The sequence below is a fragment of the Rhipicephalus sanguineus genome, chromosome 2 (genome assembly GCF_013339695.2).
Source record: "Rhipicephalus sanguineus isolate Rsan-2018 chromosome 2, BIME_Rsan_1.4, whole genome shotgun sequence".
NCBI lineage: Eukaryota > Metazoa > Arthropoda > Arachnida > Ixodida > Ixodidae > Rhipicephalus > Rhipicephalus sanguineus.
Window position 1 is genome coordinate 182,387,022 of NC_051177.1, and position 23,051 is coordinate 182,410,072.

General features: G+C 49.0%; 1 protein-coding gene across 1 annotated transcript in view; it reads left to right on the top strand.

Annotated features, from left to right (window-relative positions):
- Positions 1 to 352: 352 nt before the first annotated feature.
- Positions 353 to 23,051, top strand: part of LOC125757412 (probable glutamate receptor) — an 80,013-nt gene continuing 57,314 nt past the window's right edge. Inside the window, exons 1-3 of the mRNA XM_049412995.1 lie at positions 353 to 451; positions 5,616 to 5,706; positions 10,369 to 10,530. Coding sequence (XP_049268952.1) covers positions 441 to 451; positions 5,616 to 5,706; positions 10,369 to 10,530 — 264 coding nt within the window. The 5' untranslated portion in view covers positions 353 to 440. The remainder of the gene's footprint in view (positions 452 to 5,615; positions 5,707 to 10,368; positions 10,531 to 23,051) is intronic.

Consider the following 23,051-nt stretch of genomic DNA (forward strand, 5'->3'; position numbering starts at 1 on the left):
GGGGCTTTCAGAGCGCAGCTCGGCAAAAACAAAACTTGCGTCGTCATCACACATAGCATCAGATTCTTTTTGCGTGAATGAGGTTCTTTTTGCATGCAATAAGAGATTTCGGGAATGCCATTTCAGCAATTCACGTTGACTTAATATTTGAATTTAATGTCCCTTTAATTCTTACCCGGTGTATGCGGGTATTTTCGGCGTCATTCATGTTCACGCAGACGCCAGACGCCGGATTTTTATCACTCTTGAGCCTTCAGGCCTTTCGCCTTAATAAAATTTAACAAAGCCTCGGACTCCTGCTGAATATGTTCCTGTCAACGCGAATTCTTTTTGTTGTCTTTCCACAGTACGACCCACACGCGGTGTTCACGTCCACCGACGAAGGCCGTGTGCACATCCGCGGTCTACTGGGTGACATCCTGCGGGAGCTGTCCCAAGGGATGCGCTTTAAGTGAGTGCTGGCGGCGCCCTTTTGAGTCTTAAGTCGAAAATTGAAACAATGGCCGTATTTCCTTCGTGTAACTGCCGATTTAAGATATCCAACGCGCCTGTTCTAACACCGCCCACCAACAGGGCCTTATTGTTCTACACTCTTTGTTTCACGTTCTTCGCCATATCAGACGGAAGAACAAGTTCGCATAAAAGTATATATTTCAGCATCTGTTCTTCGTGCAGACCTGGGGTGCTATGCAGGATAGCTCGAGCTTCTCCGGCACACGAGTTTGCTCCGAGCTCGCATTACGGCGGTCATGACAGGAAGACAGTGCGGAGCACGCGATAGCAGCGTTGATAAAAACGGCTACAAGAACGAGCATGGCGTCACATGCGCATGTGCGGCATTTGCGGCGGTTTTCAAAGGAACGCCGCGTGCGAACGCGTCAGCGCCGCCACTCGGCCAACATTTTGACAGTGTAGCGACGTCAACGTGATTGTCGCGCTATCTTTTTGCCAACTGATCATCGCGCCTCCCACGGGCGTCTTCGTGGGTGCTTGTCCTCTTTCGGAGAATTCTTTCGTTCCACCTGCATCATGGAAATTTTCACTCTCGAAGGCAACAAGGGCGCACACGCAGCACTCTGGTGCAGCTCGTTTCGCTTCTCTGGAATATTACAGATAAATAAATGGACAGGTTACTGATATACTTACATTACACGTCTAAAAATTTTTCTTTAGTAACGAATCGGTAAAAACAATGTCTCCACAAACAAGTAAATAATAACATTTCTCACCGCAAATCCCACCAGGGGCGCTTGCCTCGTGGCCGTGAGTGGTACGTCGTGAGCGCGGTGAAATTGAATACGAGACATCGTAGCCACGTGATGATCTAACCATTAGTTCTTCGTGCGTGTGTGCATAATATGTGCGATTAAGCTCATAGATGAATCGTGCCGCTCAATGGCGTTGCGGCGTGAGCAATGCTCCTCGGCAAGAGGAAACGCAGTGGGTGGACCCGTTCTTCGCCGCGGGCGTCTATCAATCAAAGAGATTGACGTGCGAACTCGGGCACAAACTCGTTGATTCTGAAAAGGCCCCAGTTCAACTCGGGACTGTCACAGTGCCGGTGTGCCTGTCAAGTATATCATACAGTGGACGCTACTCAGCAGCTTCTTTGCATATAAAATAATTTGCTCAGCTTGCACTACTTGCGCAAGGCTGGGGCCATCGGAGGAGCATGTGGTCAGCTACCTTCTTCGAGCTTATTAGATGCGAAGTATCTTAAGGCGGAGCTCATTCCGGTGGTGGTGGTGGTGGTGGTGGTGTGCGGCGTGACCACCCTTACTGCGCATGCGCATACCCTCCCCACACACCTCCTCTCCACTCACCCTCTCCCCTCCCCCTCTCCCATACCCCTCTCCCCTCCCCCTTTCCACTCTTCCTCTGAAACGCGTGCTAGACATGCCGAAATTCTCTCCTGCGTAACGCCGCGATGAGCTCGAGCGCATGCGCGTCCCCTCCCCTTCTCTCTCCTCTCCTATGCTGCCCCCCTCTCGCCCGCCTGTCGACCGCGTTCCCCGCTCGCCCTGTGAGAATTAACGGCCAGGCTAGATGGAAGATATGACGCGCGTAGCGTCCCTCTTCGCGTTCCACGACGCGAGGTCGGTAGCATGCCCAACGAACGCCAACGGAACGCGATCGTGCAAGCGCTCCGGCTTCGCATCGCCTCATGGTCCCCTTTAGCGGGAGATGGTGTAATTTTTTACGTAGCTCGTCTACTCAGTATGCTTGGCCTGCTTCAGTATAATGACCGTGTCAGTTCGGTCTCAATATTCGTGCTATTGATTATCTAGGCGTTAATTACCATGGCAGTGAATAGTTATGTCTTAATTCGTAATGTTTTAATTAACACGGCATTAATTAGTCAGATTTCATTATCAAGGTCCTCATTAGCACGAATGTACTCAATATAGTGCTAATTAGAGTGACCATATTTACCGTGTACTTGGCGAGGAAGCTTCTAATTAGCTTGGTTTGAAATAGCGTGCTCCTAATTAGCGCCGTGTAATTAGCATGGCCCTAATTATCTCGGTCTTAACTGACATGATACTGAATAGTCCTGTCTTGATTGTTAATCTTTTAATTACCACGACATTAATCACTCAGGTTTAATTCGCAAGGTCCTCAATAGTACAGAGGTAATTAGCATAATCCTAATTAGCACTATCATAATTAGCATGATATCCGTGAGTAAGGTCTTGATTATTTTGGTTTTAATTACACGCTCCTAATTAGCGCCGTGTTAATTAGCATGTTCCTAATTAGTTTGTTCTTAGCTTTACACGGCTTCATTAGCGTGGTCTTGGTAAGACGGGGCTTAATTAGCTCGGCCTTAGCATGATTTGGCTTAATCAGCTTCGCTATAGCATGTCCTGACTAAGCTAGGTATACCGCCCAGCCAATTAGTTAATCAGCCGGACACACCTACTCGGGGAGCGAGCAGACGATTATTTAGAGGACGAAGAGGGCGCGCGCTGGCCGAGCAACGCGCTAGAATGTACAGGCCGACCATGGTGATTATACACGTGGCCTCGGCGATTAGCTCCAGCCGCGATGTTGTAAGGAGCTCGGTCGGAACTAATCTTAGATGCCACGGGGCTGATTATTCTAAAGGATACTTAGTGCAGATATTAAACGCTTGAAAATAGATTCAAACGGCCCGTGCACACATAAAAAAAACATGGCTGATCCCTCCGTCATAGGAATCGGTATAACACGAAAGTGAAACGTGTCTTCACAGAAGTAGTGCTTATTGTGTAGTGATATATGAGACCTTCTACAATGTGTATTCGTGTTTGGCAGCTATAGCACCGTTTGACGTGGATGCACCCATGTTGACAGCATGTCTCTATCGCGACGACTAACGCCCATGATTATGATTAAACCGTTGTGGTAGCTGACGGTGTGAACATATATTTGGACACAGCGAATCGTGAACCCCGCGTAAGGATGATATCAACAAGCTCATAATCAACACTGGTACCCGGTATGCACTTCTTCAAAGCGTCGTCAATTAAGGAGAGAAAGGGCACGGAGTGCGCTTTCTAGTAATCGGTAGCCGACGCCTGTGCTCATGCATACACTAACACACACTGCGCTTCAGCAACACGGGAGGTAGAGGTTCGTAGCCTGAGCCGCAAAGGCGTGCGTCCCGCTGGTTTCTGTCTCGCAGGCGCTGCTCTCGCTCCACCAAAGCACGACATTCGCCCGTCGAAATCGCCTCCTTTCTGCAACGCTTATTGCAGCAGTTTTGTTAGCCGGTGCTCTCGCAATCGAAGCAGTCGACGGCGGAGAAATCCCGTTGGTGCACGTGGAAGCTTCACTACTCCGATGAGCCGACGCACGCTAACACGAAGCGAAAAGCAAAGAAAGACCTTAACCAACGTAACTGCGTCAAGGGTGCCTCGGCGACGCCAGCGCGGCCAGTCTACCGCTCTGGTATCGAGACGCTGTAGCCAAGACCTCCGATATCGCGTGCAATCTCGGAGTAAGCGCTAGTAAGTGTCGATCGTGAAGCATTACTTCTTTTCACATCTCACAGACGGCGGCACCGCCCCGCTCCGCCCGCCGCGAAAGAGAATGTGTGAAAGATATAAGGCGCGTTCGCACCGCGTCTCGCATCTCCCGAGTTAGCTTAGTCGGCAGGGCGCCGGGCGCTTGCCGTCGCGGCCGCAACGTCGTGGGTTCGACCCCCAGCGGGGTATCTTTTTCTTGGTTTTTTTTTTCTCACCCGTTGGCGTCCATTTTATAACGTCATATCCGTGACGGATGTACTTGGTGGACCCAGGCATAAAACACTTTCGTGTTAAAATATAGTTAGTAGAACTTTCTGCCACTTTTCTTGCATGAGTCACTTCTACACTCAGTGGAACGACAAACAAATGAAAGAAGGTGCCTCAAGTTTGAAGGCACCACCCAACCTTCTCGACCGCCCTCGACGTGACGCCGCGTTCCATCGTAACCAATCGAACGGAGCGCGCGCTGAGGGATGGATTTCACTTTCTCGTACTGTTAACTCGTTCAAAAGGGGGTGTCGTCAGAGCTCGGAAAGATCCCGAGTTTCGCCAAACTCGGGGCATCCTGCATAGCACCCCTGTCCACAATTTAATATCAACACTAACTGATAAGCTGAGTACTGAGTAAGGGATATATATACACCTAGTGAGCGTGCAGTTACGGTAAGCACATGCACGTCCGCGAAAGCTGCGCAGCATTCTCTGAATTCGCTACAAACTCAACAAGTTCACTTGGTTGTGTATCGATAGCGTCAACGGCGGTGTCCTTGCGCCAAGGTGCTACATTCGAACGAAGAAATTATAGTAACATTTCACGAAATAAACCAATTTCCAAATTCATAAAATTTTCGCCTAGTCTTCCTCTGTTGGTGTCCATTCTCAAGGGCCTGGCGAAATGTAGACCTTGTCGAAAGCACATACTGAGACACGCCGTTACTTTGGATGTTACCGTCTGGCAAATCTGAGTTCCACGCATTATCCGAGACCTGAAGCGGAGTAAGTCCATACTCGTCATTTTTTTACCACGTCCCTGGGATAAAGAACGCACAACGCGCGTGGTTGCATAATGACGCAATTTCAAAAACAATCTCGTTGTCGATTTGATACCTTCGAACATCGAAATGTCATCGAATGATATTACTATGTATAGGAGGTATTGCTTGGTTATCAGTGCTATTTTTTCTGATTATTGCAGCCCAATACTGACCATTGATAACAGTATTGTTAAAATGAGTAAATAATTATTCGTGTCTAAATTGTAATTCTGATAACAGGACTTGTAGTACTTGTCTAATTGCTTTACATTATTTGTCAGCGTTCACCTCCGGATTGTTTGGCTTTGGAATATATTTCTGCACTGTTAATTCTTGCTGCTTTAATGGTTTCATTCACGCACTAATGGCAAAAGTCAGCCTTACAGTTCCTTATTTATGGTTCTCCTGATGTACGTATTACGGGAGCCCGTTTATGCACCTGCGATAAAATAGTAAACTTCCACTTGCACTTGAAATAATCCATTCAGCTTTTTATTCCATGTCATTTTTTTCTTGCCTCGTATTTTTTTTCCTGCACCCCATATTCATCTTGCCGTTCTTGTGTGCGCAGTTACTCGGTCGCCTTCACACCCGAGCGCACGCTTGGCATCCGTTACCCCAACGGTTCCTGGACCGGGCTCATCGGCTCACTGCAGAGAGACGTTCGTATTCGCACTCTGAGTGTCTTTGCGTTACGCGAAGAAAAATTAGAAGAAAGAAATCAAATCTATTTCCACCCCAAGTCAAAGCTGTGCGAACTGTGGATCATTGATTCGCCTGTGTTTGTCTTGTGTTTAGCTGTCCTTTTGTGTTTTTTTCTTGCGTTCATCTGCTCTTTTCTCTTCTTTTCATGTGATTATGTTATATCCTTTTCTGTTTCTTTTTTAGATTATCTGATTTATTTCTGCGCTGATCTATTTTTTTGTTGCATGGTCTCCTACATTCGGTTTATTTCTACTGTTTGCTGCTCCGAGCGCTGCGCGTCTAACTCCCGGCCCTGGCGTCTCGATTCCGCTTCTCTATTCCGTAGATCTGTGTCTAATTCCCGACTCTGGCGTTCCTCTCTCGCTTCGCTGGCTCGGACAGATGAACTGGCCCTTCGGCGACATTGGCGTTGACGGAATAGCAAGCGCTGGCGCTCCAAACGTAGCGCTCGGCTTCCAAACGCCGCCTGCTCGGCTTATGTGTATCAAACGCGGGACCCGCGTGACGCCAACGCGAGACATGAGACGGCGACAGCACGGTCCCTTCAACTACTCCGCAGTTGAAGGTTAAGCCAGTTCCACGCAGTGCAAGCTGTCGAAAGAGCGAAGCGCTCTCGTGCCAACCCCCACCGCCCCTCGCGGAGAGCGCCTTCTTCCTCGGGCGTACGTGAAGTCTTGCCCATCTTCGGAAAGGGCGTGGCGCGCATAAACCACCGCTCGTATGCCCATAGCCGGCGGTCTGGTCTCCGTCGCGCCTCTACTCCTCGAGCCCAGCGCGGCCTCGCATTGGTTACCGCCTCTCCGGCCAACGACACCTAGAAACGCCGCTTCGACCACGACCTAGAGTTACTGTATATGCTACCTTTAGGTAGCAGAGTTGCGCATCCGTCTTCCAAACGCCGCTAGCAACCATGCATTGCGGAGAAGCTGACGCTCGGGCCAATTTTAAGTGCGAATGCACTTCTTAAGCGACCCCGAAAACTCCGCCGGCATCCGCGCTCCTCCTCCTCTCCCCTATCAACGGCGCGAGGAGCGGAGAGGAGCGTCTGTAGCGACGGCGCAGCGACGTCACGCCCCACGTGACTGCGCGCGCTCCGCCCTCCGCTCCGTGGCTGCGCGCGCCCCGCGCCGGCTCCGCACCGCTCTCGGCGCCGTGACGTCACGGCGCGTTGTGCAGCTGGCACCTCCGCGCCGTGGCGGCGCGCGCCGCGCCGGCTCCTCGCACCCTCTCCGCGCCGTGACGTCACGGCGCCATGCAGCTGGTGTGCCTCTCCCCCGCTCAGAGACGAGTCGCCGTACGCCTCCGTCTACACCAGTGCCTACTCCGTCGATGCCGTCCTGGTTGTGACCGTCTACCTAGCCCCGAACCTCTCGCGAGATGCCGTCTTGGAGCAGATGGATGCGGCGATGGAGAGTGTGTCTGTGCGCCCGCGTCCCTCGGTTCCGGTTGTGGTGGTGGGTGACTTTAACGTGGACGTTAGAAAGGACAATGGCTGGTTGGTTGGCCACGTGCTGAACAATTACTCGATGACGTGTCTCTCTCGAGTTTCCGACCAAGTTCAACGGTGGCTTCATAGACTTGGCGTTCAGTAGGAACTGTACGGTCCGCGCCGTCTTGCCGGATCCGCTCACTGTCCATTTCTCGGATCACAAAGCGCTGGTACTAACCGTGAGCTACAACGATAACACGAATAGGTGCTGATCTGTAGTGACGTGTGTAGTGTGTGTACGTGTGTGTGTGTGTGTGACGCACTCGCGAGGTGCATTAACGCATCATACGAAAAGCGTGAAGTGTAAAATAAATAAATAATACTTCATATATAGATGTGTGTGTGTGTGTGTGTGTGTGTGTGTACAAATGCATCATGACAACAACACTCTAAATCATCAATTACACTTAATCATCATCATCAGTAAAAGTGCTTTGCACTTAAAAACGGCCAGACCTCCGTGGGTCGGCTGGCGCGTGCTCTCTCGCTGCCGTCTCCTTCGCTCGGCTCTGCAGTTTAGTCGCGCGCGCCCCCTCATAGCATCACCCCGTGCTTCGCACTTCCTCATACTCCCTTTCGGGGAAATGCGGGTTTTTTTGTATTTCTCGATGGCGTCGCTGCAGCGAATTGGACTGACATTAGTCATTCACAGTAAAGTTAATCGCTGGTCTTCGACACGCCAAACATGTCGATCGGTGACCTGGTAGGCATGTCGCCTGCAAAAACGGAGTGCGTCTTCGCCGCATACCTGTGGTTGCCAACCAGACCTATGCGCAACTCTGCTACCTAAAGGTAGCATATACAGTAACTGCCACGACCGAGGCCGCTACACCATCTATGGGTGTATCTGGGAACCGGAGCATGACTACCCTGGCCGGACAACTGTCGCCCGGCCCAGCCCTAGAACAGCTTCGCGGTTCAAACTTCGCGGTTCCATAATGTGCATGCATCAACGTGCTAAATACAGGGTGATCAAAGTTAGGTTTTATGGTTTTCTGAAAATTAAGCACTGGGGTGTACGTGAAGGCTACCACTGCAATTAGGTCGTGTGGCCAGAGGGACACGTAGTGAGATAATTATCACTCTATGACGCCCAATCGACTAAGATTAAAGGGATCGTCTACCGCCCTTCATCGCTTTTCTGTTTTGTACCGCAATCGGAAGCATACAGCCTGAAGTGTCCAACCCTGCAGCGATTTCTCTGGAAAGTGAGCAGAAATTTTTAAAACACAATTTTTCTATCTGCGTTCGGTCTTCTTCCAGTGGCGTGAAACATGCCCACAACACTGGTTGGTGGACGCGATGACGCTTGTGGTGCCAGTAAAAAATAAAACCGAAAGCACATGTGATTTCTGTAGGATTACATTATTTTCGCTGAACACTAATGTAATGAATGTAACAGTCGTTTTCAGCGCGCTAGCGGTTAAATGAAGCCTTATTATACGATTACAGAACAGTTGTTGTGCTGTAATCGCAGTCTATGCGTTTATTTTAGTACTGCTGCTGCAATCCAAGCCAAGTTGATTCATCAAAAGGAGACTATAAATGCACGCCTTCACAGCGCAGCACATGTGAGACATCCTAACAGCAATACAGTTGCACGGTACGACCAGCGCGGAGGGCCGCATGGCATAGCGCATGAGTCGAAGCAGACAAAATCGAAGGCGGCGCCGCAAGCAGTGCCACCGGGCGCATTTTTTTATGCGTGAGGAAAAAAAGGCAAAAAATTACTCTCTGACGCAACTTAACGCTGCCTCAGGTGCGTAAAAAGCAATTTTAAGTTATACATGTTTGTTTTCAAGCAAAATGAGTATGCCTGTGAGGATTTCTTGTCCTACCAGTAGATTGAACCACATCGCCGTTGGGTGACGCTAGCGGTCATTCTTTCACGATTTTCAACATGAAATTAAATATAACATTCCTTTTATTATGGGACAAAAGCATGCTTGTTGCCGCTGATGTGACGAACGATCTTCTCATTTTCACCACAATCAGAAAAATTTTTCTGACCGGTAGACAGTCCCTTTAAATAATGAGCTTTTCAGTGACAGCAGTAAGGGGGCATGCTTGTATTGAAACATTATATGCTGTCGTGTTTCTACACAGTTCCACCGGGTAGAATTGTTCGAGCAAGTCAGTGCTGCGAGATATCCGGCTGCAAATATTGATTGCCTTTTGCGTAATTACGCATGCAAGACAGTGAAAACTAGTGCAAGGCTGTCTGCTACTGCGACACGCAGCATTCCATGATATCGCCAGCCTGTAGTAAAACCGTAAGCGTTATCATTTTTGGCTATGCCTTCGACTGTTGTTAAACTAAACGAGGCGCGCGACTGCGTGACGCATAAGGGAAGAGCTTTGCGCCTAACCTACGAAGGATCGGCGCAGAGCTCCTCCTTCCGTAAGGCTAAACTGTCACCAATCAAAGTTTAAGGTACACACTTGAAAACAAGGGCGTACTATGGGAGTTCTACCACGCAGCAATGACCGCCATCTATCTGCGCGCTTTCCTTGCGTTATCGCTGCTCACCCGGTATTTTTCACTCACAAGTCCCGTGCGTGCTAGGAGCGTAACCAGCGTAACACAGCATTCTTGATAGGAAAGTGTGCGCTGTTTTCGAGAAAGGATACGCAAGTCGGCATAATAATAATTGCTGGGATTTTACGTCCCAAAACTACGGCATGATTATGAGAGACGCCGTAGTTGAGGGCTCCGGAAATTTTGACCATCTGGTGTCCTTTAACGTGCACCTAAATCTAAGCACACGGACCTCTAGCATTTCGCCTCCATCTAGATGCGCCCGCCGTGGCTTGGATTCGATCCCGCGACCTTCGGGTCAGCACTCGAGCGCCATAACCACTAGAACACCGTGGCGGGTGCTAGCGGGGCTAAATGGAGAGTATTGTAGCATGCCAGACAGACACCCCAAATACATTCTTTGAGTGTATGGGACTAACTTAAGCTTTTTGTGCGGGCCAGCTAGTCACATTTTTGCGGATGTTCACATGCAGTCGCCCTTTGCCTCGCACATGTGTTCTCGTCTTCTTTATTTTCTTTTTGACTTTGTCAGTGCCCTTAAAAATATCAAAATGCTGTTCATTTCCTTCCCTCCTGCATACCTGCGTGCAGGAGGGCGATTTCGCGCTTGGCCTGATGATTCCCACGAACGCGCGCAACAGTATTGCCAACCCGACTACAGAGGTTTACATCGACGAGATCTCGATCCTGGCGGGAAGAACCCGCACGGAGAGCACCAACGTATTCTCCTACGTCCTCACATTTGACTGGCAGGTAAAGTTACCCTGTTTACCAATATTCTGGCTATTTGGCCACTTGGGGCTATGACGCTCTTGTTATAACAAACCTTCGTGCCTTTGCAAGGGGATTTTTTTTTTTCAGAGTTTTAAATTCTTCCGGTTGGCTAAACTGTAAAGATGTTGAGAAAGACGGTTTGCAGAGCGTAAACTAATTTGTCTAGACTAGTAACCTGCGTCTGCATAGCACGCTGCTGGTAGGCCATAGGAAAGAATCAGCGGTAGCCCTGTAGCGATAATCTCATTGGTGACTAAATACATACGAAGCTATGAATATGCAATCTGTTTGCTTCGGCCTGAAAGGTGGGCTTTCATCTTCCTAAGTGCACTGTGTCGTCAAACTTTCTTACTCTTTTTTTGCTTGGGCTTGCCGGATATACGTATCATGGCGTAATCATTTTGCTCCCTCTTTATAGAGCAACACGGTTCTCAAAATATGGCGTGGTGCGCTGATAGTTGTTGATTCTACTTGCATTCTTAGCTTGCCATAATGTCATGTCATCATGTCATGTAAGGGAACTGTAAATAAATAAATAAATAAGTAAATAAATAAATAAATAAATAAATAAATAAATAAATAAATAAATAAATAAATAAATAAATAAAGTTGATTGTGGTTTCTCTAAAACTAGTAACTTTTGTTAGCCGTATGAAATGCGTAAGCACATCTATGACGGCTCAACGAGAAAGCTGTCCATCCATCTGTCTTTCACATAAGATGATCGCTGCTATACGAAATAAGTTTTCACTCCGGTGCATGAACCCGAGCCCTCGCGCTCCGAAGGCCAGTGTCTTCACCACTACGCTACATATCCTCTTTAGATGGCCCCCTCACCAGCCTCTGAAAATACAAAAGCCGAGCGCGTTATTCTCTCCTGGCGTTTCCCGTCTTTCTGGCGCTCTTCGTGGCGCAAGAACAGCGATTCACGTGGCGTCATTACGGTACATACTCACGATTTGTCCTGATCCGCGAAATATCAGTTGTAACTTTTCTCCTACACTGCTTTGCCATGCAGCCGCCCACCTGTTCTTCCAGGTCTCCTCGCATGACTGTTGTGCGCGATCAACTGATTTCACTGAATTTTAGGGGTTTTCGACTGCGCAAGCGGAGATAACAGAGTATAGCCGACAAGCAGTAACGTAGGCAGAAATTTTTTTCGAGGGGGGAGGGGGGGGAGAGAGAGAGACATAACTTTATTTTTGTCCTTGCTGGGGTCAACGAGGCGGGGAGGTACATCCTTGATGTGACGTGTGGTCAGGGCAGGTAAGTGTGGTCGAGTGTCATTTTGTGCTCTGTATCCCATGGGGAAAAAACTTCGGGGGGGGGGGGGGGGTGACGCACGGGCCCGGTGTGCCACCCCCTGGCTACGCCACTGCCTCCAAGCGCAAAATCCCGAGAGGCTCCACGCTTAGTGCTGGCATTGTACACGTGCTTTTGAGAAATAAGTGGCGAGGAGGACATATCGCCTGCACAAAGGGTAGTGAAGCCGAGAAAGAAACCCCTCCCTCGTCTTTGAACTCGGGATGGTGAGGGGTCCTTTAAGAGACGCTTGTATAGCGCACATATTTCAGTGGCGGCATAATAGGTGAAAAACCCGGCGCAGGAGAGCGTAGAGAAACGCGGCCGACGAATGTGCGCCGGTCACATGCGTATGTGCATGCGCCGTTTTCCAATAATTGATGATTTCTCGATCGTGTTATTCAGCGATCAGCTGTTTCTGATGCGTCAATCTGATCTTTTATCAAGGTCACTTGTCACTTCACGCTGCCACATTTCATTGTTGCCTTAATATGGACGCATGACCGGCGTTGTTGCCCGCAGCAAATGAAGTGCTGCGCTGCTAATCACGTGGATGAGGGTCTCATTCCCGGCATGGAAGAAGGAAACAGTTTGGAGGGAGCATTGCGCAACGTGATGGAAAGAAAGCAAAAGATTCAGGAGCCCCACCCCTATCGGGGAAATGGGGGCAATCGATGTTTGGCGTGGGTGTGCCAGACCTGCTGCTTTTCTTTCTTTCTTTCTTTCTTTCTTTCTTTCTTTCTTTCTTTCTTTCTTTCTTTCTTTCTTTCTTTCTTTCTCATTGCGCAATGCTTCTTCCTCATGCCCTACATGCCCTACAAGACATCCATGTCATGATTTCCTCGTTACCACCTGTCCTTTATGTTCGACATACAGACATATTTTGTCATACCAGTTTTTATATATATCCATTGAATTAAACAGCCCCCGCGAGCGCCCCGAGACCATGTCATGTAAATCATGCCGTACATGGCATGCGTTTCATGATTTGCACGTTAGGGCCTGTGTAACGTTCGTCATACACTCTTGGCATGCTATTGGCCTGGTGAGCCACCGATAGCGGCGCTGTGAACGGCACTCCGGTGACGCAAAGGCGGGGATTCGGCTTTTGTCGTCTGCTAGGCTGCGGCTAGAACAGCAGGATTCCTCGACTACTAGCTGTATTTTCGTGTAATGATAGTTCTTTAGATGGCTGCTAGCATTACTGGAGGTTAAGAAACGTTAACATTTAACGTATCTTCTATATACACAGAGCCATCGCGGTCAGGATCATGCCACCGAGTTCGTAGCGTCACTTACTGGGCTGAATGGCGTTGAAATAGCTTACGTGAAAGCGCGAATGTCCCGCCAAATGAGTTAAACAGAGTCTACGCTGACTTGAAGCGAAGCGCGATCAATTTCACGGCTTATTCGCAAAAGTTAGCGTTATGTAAACAGACTTGAACGAAAGTTCACACTCCACTCCCAATCGTAGTCACGTACACAAAACGTTTGCCGACAAAATAAAATTGATAACTTCATCGACCAGCGGGTTATTGCGGACAACTAGCGTAAATTGGGCGAGTTGGATGCACATTAAAACTTGTTACACGTACTATCGCCTCCGAATGAAGCGCCAGCAGTGGTGCGCTCTTGCGGTTTGCCGCTAGTGAGCCAGAATCATGCTTTCGATTGCGCAGTGCTGCTTAATCGGGTGTGCGTGCCTGTCAATGGTGATGACAGGACGGCACGCATTATTGGCCTCGAGGCCCACCACTGGAAACGCTGGCGCCACCGTCGGTGTGACGTGCTTGGCAGGATCACGTGGTCTCAGCGGCCGCGTCGGCTGCTTGTGGCGCACTGCCGCGTGCTTTGAAAACGAGTTTCAAGTCCCACATGCGCTGCGGTCTGTTCAAATTCGGAAGTTTTCTCTCATTTTCTACTCAACTGAAACCATTGTAATGGAGTGGCTGCCTCCGAAGGCGACGAACATAGGGCTCTACCGCTCGGTGCCGCAGTGCCGCGCTTACGCAAAGGAGCCCAGTGTCAGCCTGCACTGGTAACCGCGGGACAAGAAAAAGCGTGAAGCATGGGTTGTAAAGCTAAGAACCGGCAAGTAGCCATCCGCTACGAGTCTTGTGTGCAACAAGCACTTCCGCGACGAAGACTTTTGTTACTGCTTCGGGCCTGCGATGTTCGGTGAGTAGCAGACAGCGCGCACTGAGACGATGGCTCGCGCGCGCTTCCCGCCGGCAAATGATGCTTATCTGCCGCAGGATGGTAAAAGCGCTACCTTTTACCACGTGCGATGCCATCTCAGAACCCTCCAATGCGACCTCTTGATCGTCGGCCCCGTGCCCAGCGTCCACAAAATCGGCTGCAGATGCGCAAGTCATTGTTTAGATACATTAAATTAAAAACGCACAGGGTCCCTTATGCATTCGTTAAAGATGACTAGAAGGCGAAAGCCATCTCCTTCTTGTCAGTCGATGTACTGATTCTCCCGCGGCCCCCCCCCCCCCAAAAGCGTTCTGCGCCTAACGCGGTTTTGCACGGCCTCCGTGACCAATCACGGAGGCAATTCAAAGCGACCACGACGTGTGAATACGTCATCATGTGACGTCACATTATGTGACGTCATAATGACGCTACATATTTTGGCGATCTGTGACGTCATGATGACGTCATATGGTGACACCATCACGTGACGATTATTTTTTGCATCACTCGTGTTGACGCCGCCGACGCGGGACGCCGACGGGCAACCTTCCTATTTGATGAGGCATGCATTGCTTAATAAGCTACATAAATTTTGCATTGCCTCCGTGATCGGCCCACCGGCCAACCCCATGTATTTTCTTGGAGCCTCATTTATTTACGTGGGAAAGATGCCACCCTGTTGGCGTTAGACACGACACTGCTGCCAAAATTGCTGGGGTACACGCCAAATAATTACTATCCTGTTTTGCGGCTGTTGGTTGCTGCAATAACTTCTATTTTATTCACCGCTATTTGAAGTTCATGTGGGTCCTGGTTCACAGCCGACGTTTGCAGAACAAGTCCGCAAACGTTACTGTATTTTCTTTCTTTTCCTAGGCGTCGCATGCTACTACATGCTCGGTCTCGTAGACTGGTTCTTCTTCCACCAGCAATCTCGAAGTGGTGAAGCTTTGGTCTATGAATTTGTTGATGACAGAGAGCGGCAAGTTCACTGGAATGCAAACGGAACGATAATTAAGGAGCATTAAAAAAAGGCGTCGCATTTGCTCACGTTTTCTGTGAGCACCAAACGAAACGAATGCGCTGAATAAAGAAACAGAAGCAGCGGCATTTGCCCGCTGAGAAGACCGATCGATACGCAGTGCGAGACAACTTGTCAAATGACATTGAAACGTACCCGAATTTAGACCGAAAAAGAAAAAAAAAAAACACTGAATCATCGGGACGGCAGATCACAAAGTTGCCATGCGCACCGAAGCCGCAGTTGTAAGGAAATTATTTTTGAACTGCTCTGATAGCGTCCGCGCAACAGTAGTTGTTTGTTTACTCACAAATTCTCATATTTTGCGGCCTAACGTTCACAGCGCGGTGCCAAAATGCGCTCGTAGCAAAAGCGAAACCATCAGTACGAACATACATGCAGAGGCACCGTCATTCGTCGCGAACCCGTGCGATCGCTGGCTTGACGCTTCTTTCTATTATGCTCCGTTTGGTTATACAGGCAGTCTACTCTAACGAGATATTTCACATAGTTTGCACTCAGCGAGTGACTACCTTTCACGCAAGAAGCCGGTTCAGGGGTCTCCAACGCGGTGACAGCGTGAAGCGGGTGCTCGGTTTTCTGCAAAGAGACAGCGACTGTAGACTATATTGTGCTTTCAGTTCGTCGAAAATGATTATTTTGACAGTAAAGAACACAGTTCATTTCGAAAGTACTTACAGAAATGCCCTGGAGGGCTTCCGCGAGGTGTTTTTGTAGAGCGCCGACAGCAAAACCTATGGGGAGCGCGCCGGCGGTATCCTCACGCAATCGAGGCGCGTCCGATAGAGGGCGACTCCGTAACTCCTCGAGGCCATATTGGCCTCGAGGAGTTCCTAATGCTTGGAGAACGCGTTCCGCTGTTCGTGTTTCATTTGCCACCGATAATACAGCTTGGTAAACAGTATGAAAAAGTGGAGAAGATGTCCAGAAAGAGGAGCAAGAGAGCTCTTTCCCATCATCCTTTTGGCCCCTTTGGCTGGTTACTGCTATTCTTTACCGCGCTATAACAAGGTTCATTATTTTACGATGAAAGCTTTGGATTCTTGATCAAACGCGAAAATGTACCGTCGGCGAACCTAGTCGGCAACGTCAACACGAGGGATGCTAAAAATCCTCACACGATGACGTCACCTTATGACGTCCTCGTGACATCACAACCACCAAAATTTGTGACGCCATAACGTCACGGTCACGTCACATGATTACGTCATCACTTTAGATCGTCGGTTTGCATTGCCTCCGTGATCGGTGCGTCGATCACGGAGGCAATGCAAAACCAAGTGATGTATATAAAGCTTGCAATGCCTCCGATCCTGGAGGCAGTGCAAAACCACGTTACGTTCAAAAGGCATTCGGAAGAGGGCGGGGTAGGAGCAATACATCGACTGAACAAAAACAAGAAGATGGATTTCGCCTTCGAGTCGCCTTAGGCAAATGCATAAGGACCCTGAGAGTCTTTTTAGTACAGTGACAGCATCACGCCCTATCAGGGGTCGACCGTTGAGTGAATTACACTATTTTATAGCAAATAGATCTTACTACGATTTTCGATGCGAAAGCTTTGTATTTACCTATGTTAGTATGATTACACTAATTCTGTTCAGCATGCTTTCAAACGGCCGGAACGAGTCAGGAAACGTTAATTTATTGACGTAGGGATTAAATATGCAACAAAAATAAAGAAAAGACAACTCCGCACAACCTACGATATATTTCATATCACCGTGGTGCATCCCCTTTTGACACGTGCTCTCAAGCTTTTTACCATTTATTTGATTTGAATGACATCACACGTCGCTTGTCATGCGTTTAAAACTTCGAGCAAAGGAACTGAATCGAAGGAGCAGGCTTGGCAACCGAACACGTGCAGCACGCGGTATACATATTTTGCGCTTTAACGCAGACACGGTAGCCAAAGCTCGAAAGCTGAAATTAGTGATTGAAAACGGACCAGAAAGTCATTTTGAGTTCGCCACGGCCATAGAACAGTCGCAAAAAGAAATCGTCGCCATACATGCAGATGTACACATTGATGGCTAGCAGACGACACCAGGAGCAATCGACACTAAACGTGCTCCTGACGGCAGCTCCGCTCGATTTCGCTGGGCATTTGGCTTGAACATTCAGTACAAATTGCTTTATCAACTTTCCCATTCATGTTTCGATAACTCGAGCAGGACAGACTGGCCGGTAGCGTCGAGTAGCCTTCACGCAGCGAGCGCGCGCGCGAAGAGCGGCACCCGAGTCCCCTCTCTGACGTCACACACGAGAGGGCGCCACTCAAAGATCTCGAGGCCAATATCAATTTTGGCATATATCAAGTTACCGAAACAGCCGCAAGAGCACCAAGACCATGGTATTTAAATCATGCCGATCATGCCAAACACGTCATGATTTTCATATTATGACCTGTCACTTATGTTCATCGTAGAGTCATGTTATGCCATACAAATTTCGGTATACATCCCACTAACGAAACGGCCAGGAGAGCACAAAGTCGTAGGTGGCTAGATAGATAGATAGATAGATACAGTAAAACCTCAGTGATACGAATCTCGCGGGGTTGCCAAAAATATTCGTATCATCCGAAATTCGTATCACCAGAAAACATGGAAAATTAGTATGCGATAAAAGAAAGTTGGCATACGTTTTAATTTAGTGTGTCTCAGGGCCGCAGCGACGTCGTGAACATCTCTGAATGATTGCTAGTGAAGTTTTTAGACGCCAGCGATCATACTTGTACTCGTAAATATACGGTGCATGCGCGCGTGCGTAATTAATGAACCAGATGTGTGTTCCCCGTGACCACTAGTAGCCCCTTCCTAATCTTACTACGCTTTTCTGCATGACAGTAAAGCAGTGCGGCGAAAGTAACTTAAGAAGCGCTTTGCACACGACAGATGGAGGCCAAGCTCCTTCGCCGAGACCGTCCGCTTCGTCTCTTGGGGTCTTCGTCCACCTTTAATGGGACTTCATGATGGACCCGCAGCCCAAGTTTCAGTCTTGTTTCATATAACGTCTGATTGCGGGGACATGGCTTGCATCGACGTGGCAGGCACGTGTTTCCAGAGTAGAAAGACGCTGCTGCCTCGAGCACAGAAACACGCGTCAACGCGTCGGGAAAAAAAAGGCGCGACGTCACCGTCATCTGTAATCTAAACGCGAAGGCGCCAAAAGGCCTCCAAGATTCGCGCGCACTATCTCGGAGGCAACGACGCACCGTTGACGGTTGAGCAGCGCGTATGCCCGCGCCCGCGTGTGACTGCCGGGTCTTCCGCGACAGCGCGGGCAGTACCTCTTCGTACCTGTGCGCTGGCGTACGTTCGTATTAAACGTCGTGGGGTGCAAATCAGTTCGCAGCAACCGTACTCCAATACATTGCATGCTAATGGGCCTTGGCCGGGACCACAGAAAAATTCGTATCACCCCGAAATTCGTACGAGTCGTGATCGTATCACCGAGGTTTTACTGTAGATAGATAGATAGATAGATAGATAGATAGATAGATAGATAGATAGATAGATAGATAGATAGATAGATAGATAGATAGATAGATAGATAGATAGATAGATAGATAGATAGATAGATAGATATCTATCTATCTATAGAGGAGAATGGGAGAGAGATAGAGGAGAACGGTTCCGAGACCCATTTTCGCGACGTTCTCCGGCTGCCGGAGAGCGACGTGGCCAATCTGCGACGGAGGAGCTACATCGGCGCACCGCGTCCTCTGCTTTCGGCTTTCTGCGTCGTCTGCGTCTGTCGCGGGACGCTTCGAGCTGCTTCCTTCTTGCTCCGCGGTTTTCACGCTAGAAGTGCGGATGTTGTCCGTCTCGTATCCAGGCATGCTTCAAACAGTCAATAGAGCGTTTTAGTCTGTCCGGTATTAAAAAAAAACACACTTTCGGCCCAAAGGCGAAGCAATGAATGCGATAGCAAGAAATTGGAATGTCACAGGAAGAACGGCAAGCAGCTAGAAACAAAACGAAAAGACGCCAGCTGCTTAACTGTTACAAGCTGCCACCAGCGTCGCCAGCGCGAAGTCGGCGGCGGGATGACAGCAGGTTAGTTCGTTCCGTACGTAAGCAGAGACAGTGAAGAGATCAGAGACGTGGTAAAACAAAACAACACAACTTTACTCTAGGGATATTGCGGCACAAGAAAATTAATACAACACTTAATACAAACTAACAAAATACATACAAACTCAATAAATCAGCTTACAGGAGAGAAGGATTATAAACTACACAAAACTAACAAACACTAAAAACTATTGATGCGAAAGTTCGAAGATATAAACAGGTGAGGGCATACGTGTGATGACCGGCAGCGTTGAGTCCACGACGATCGGAAGCGAGAAGTCGAAGAGAGTTCTGGCACGACTGCGATGTCGGTGGTGTTGCAACGCTGGTGTTTCCGGGAGGCTAGTGCTTGAAGGCGATCTCGGGCAGGTTGAGCTAACCCGAGAGGAAGCTCCGATGTCTACGATGCGGTCGTTAATTTCTCGTCACAACTAAACGAACGGCTAAGTTTAGGTGGCCAGCCGATACAGAGCCACACTAAAAACTTCCAGAAGGGATACTTGTTGATCTGCTTCTACACCATGTTGGTAAGCGACTAGACTGCTTAGCAGGGCCAAATCCTGCGCTTAAATCATCCTCGTGTCCCCTCATCCTTTTCCTGGGGGAACAACGGACCTCTACCTGGGTCCAATCATGCGGCCTTCATTGTTCGAAACTCCGCCCTAAAAATACACTGACCACACCACCTTTTAATTAGGAGAGGGTCCTCAACTGAGCGAGGGTGACAATCTGTTAGGGTGCTGCCATACTGCATGTCCACCTGAAGTTTTTCCCGTGGGAACGGTCAGTTTGCTTGGCTCTCAGCCGGAGCGTCTTGAAGTCAAAAGCTTGTTCGGAGTACCTCGCGGCCTTTGCAAGATCCTGCCGCCGCCGCCGTAAGTACAAAGGATCAATCGTCCGCGGCGACGTTCGAAGAAGGACACCCCATTCAGCACTTCCCGGCTCTTTTCAAGAGTACGCGGCTCCCGCCGGTCAGCGGGGAAGAGCGGCGCCAGTTAATTCGCCGTGACGCCGGGTCGCAAACATAGCCGTCCGTGACATTAACGAAAGACGCCAGATGTTTTCTAAAGCAATGGTTTTCTAAACAATGAAAATTCACAGCGTACATGTAAAATTAAAGTGAGCTGCAAGTCGTCATAACTCATCAAACCTTTAGTATAAACGCGCCCGATCTCACGTCGGTGATGATGTACTGGGCAGAATTCACGGAAGATTCACGGTTTACCGATGAACCTCCGCAGCTTCGCCCACTCGTCATCATTCACTCCGTGGATATGCTGTGATTTTTTTATTCTTCGTCTACCTCAGGATTGTGGTCGCGGTGTAATATATATACTGTGATTCTGGTTCAGCCGTCGCGTTTCTTCCCTCCTATGGCATAAGCCCACAAGAGCCATAGCGTTCCCACTACCTCGCGGCACCACGAGCTACGGGACGCTCTTCCCTGGCCGGCCTACTGGCCACGAGTGGTGCTGTGCTACAATTCACGCACCCAATCACCTGCATTGGGCATGAGGCATGTTCGGGGGGCAATAACAACAACCCCAAAAACGAAAAATAGCATGGGTCGCCAGCGATACGACGCAAATGCAGCGCGGGCAACGATGCAGCATGGCCCACGTTTAGCATAACTTTAATTTCGCCACGTAAGGCGTCCCATGCGTTTCACGTAACGCCACGTGCGTTTGCATTCTGTCGTTAGTATCCTGAAGAACGAATGGTGCATGGCGTAATTGTCAGGTTTCTTAACACGGCACAAGCATCAACAGCAGACAATACAATAACACACGACTGCAGCAATGTCAAGACAGTCGACACACCTATAAGTCGTTACATTCCTAAAATTCCTTTAGGTAAGTCAGGGGCTCAACCCTGGAAGGCCAGTCAGGAATAAAGTCTTCTTGTTTGAGTACATCAACGTATAGACCTTATGCGATATTAGCAGCGCCATCTAGCAGGCGCCGTTGCAATCGCCGGCGCCATCTTGGTTATGTCAGGCGGAGCAGACGACACCGTGCGCGCTCGCACGGAGCACATGTTTTTGCGTACGCCGTCGTGAATGCGGCAGCGGAACGCGTGTCATTCTTCATTTTATTCGTGGTGATCAAGATGCCGCAACACTGTTGTGTTCCCCTTTGCAGTCAACGTGGAGTGACCGACAGTGAAGGAAGGAAGGTACGTATGTTTGATATATGTGTCAAATCATTCGTTCACGTTCGGATCGAATCGGAGAAGCATTTGACTTAGCAAAAACTGTTCAGCGAGATCAACCACCTAGCGCTTGTCAGTGCATAGGCCAAATTCCTTTTTATATCTCGTGATGTGTGCTGCAGCCTGCGCCCAATATGCGCTTGTGCGCACTTTTCTTTAATATGCGCTTTGTTACCCAACAAGAGTGCGATTGGTACGACGGCGACAAGTGTTTTTTTTTTTTTTTCACTTTAATCCCGTGCAATACAATTTATTACCAGGATTTGTAAGCCCAAGCAAACCCTATTTAGTTGCCCCTTAGTGTGAAAAGTGTGAAGCGCACGGCGCCTCCATATGAAGCGTTCCATTGAATAGATTGGTGCGACCACTCGTTGCTTCTACGTTGATGGTGTCTAACCACCGAAAGCAACACTATATGGTTAACTTTATTACAGCAATGGGTTAATTACCGTGCACGTCAACCTAATTACACGAATGTTCTTCCATCTCACTTCCACCGAAGTGCATTTAGGATTGAACACACGACCTCGCGTTTAGTAGTGAAACACCTTATCAACCAAGCAGGTGCTTGCAGGCGTGCTCTTTTTAATCAATAATTTTTGCTGTTTTACGTGCCAAATCCACGATGTGGTCATTTAGACAGCCCGCGAGTTGAGATGGGCATTGGTGCGCCGTCTTGCCGAGGGCTTCTCCAGTCGACATCCTGGAGGCTTGTTGGCTGGATGCCTTCTCGCCTGGGGCGCCTCCACTGTTGCGGAAGGTCAGTGCATGACAGCGCTGGAGGTGCCTCCTTGAAACCCTTCTTCTTCAGCAATGCGATCAATCGTACTGTCGCAAGGATGTGGCTGCAAGCCCCACTTGCACCTGCTGGGCACTCACAAGATGCATCTGTTACAACCCCGCTGCTCGACTTGATTGCCAGATATTCCTTGTAAGGCGTTCCTGCTTTCTTTATCTCTTCTGAAGCAGGTTGCTTTTGCGTAGACAGTGCCCTCACTGAAAATACAGCAGCAATATGAGTAAATTAAGCATTAGCAAAATAATGCTTTCCATGACACGCACATGAAAAAATAAAAAAACTAAAGCCATATTTCTGCATGGCGTATAATGGCTATAGCGAGGAAGGAAAAAAAAAACAGGAAAAATACTAAAGTGTACGATGTTACGCCTACTGATTGCACTCCTGCGCGGATTAAGTGAGCAAAATTATTAGCGCAATGATGTTACTTCAGAAGAGCTTGTTCAGACCAGGGCCTTCGTCTGTGTCGTTCTGTCCGCCGTCGTGAACTTAGCAGCGTTGCCTATGCCCGTTGCCTATACGCGTGCGCGAGGGGGGGGGGGGGGGGGGACTAGATTGAACCTTCACCCGCCTTGCCCCCCCCCCTGAAGGGGAACCATGCGCACGCCTATGCCTATGCCATTTACGATGTTGCTTCGCCGCTCTTGTATTCGTCAACGATAACTCGTAACACGTCTGCAAAATTACGCTCTTACTCGTCGACTGAAAGGATTGTGCGTCACTGCCGCAACGCGTAGCGCCGAGCACGACGAGTGTCATCGAACGCTATACGCTCGTTCGTCAGTCCATTTCATTGGGATAAGGAAACATAAATGCAACGATCAGCGTTCACTAACCATACGAATGAATGGCGACGTTTGACATA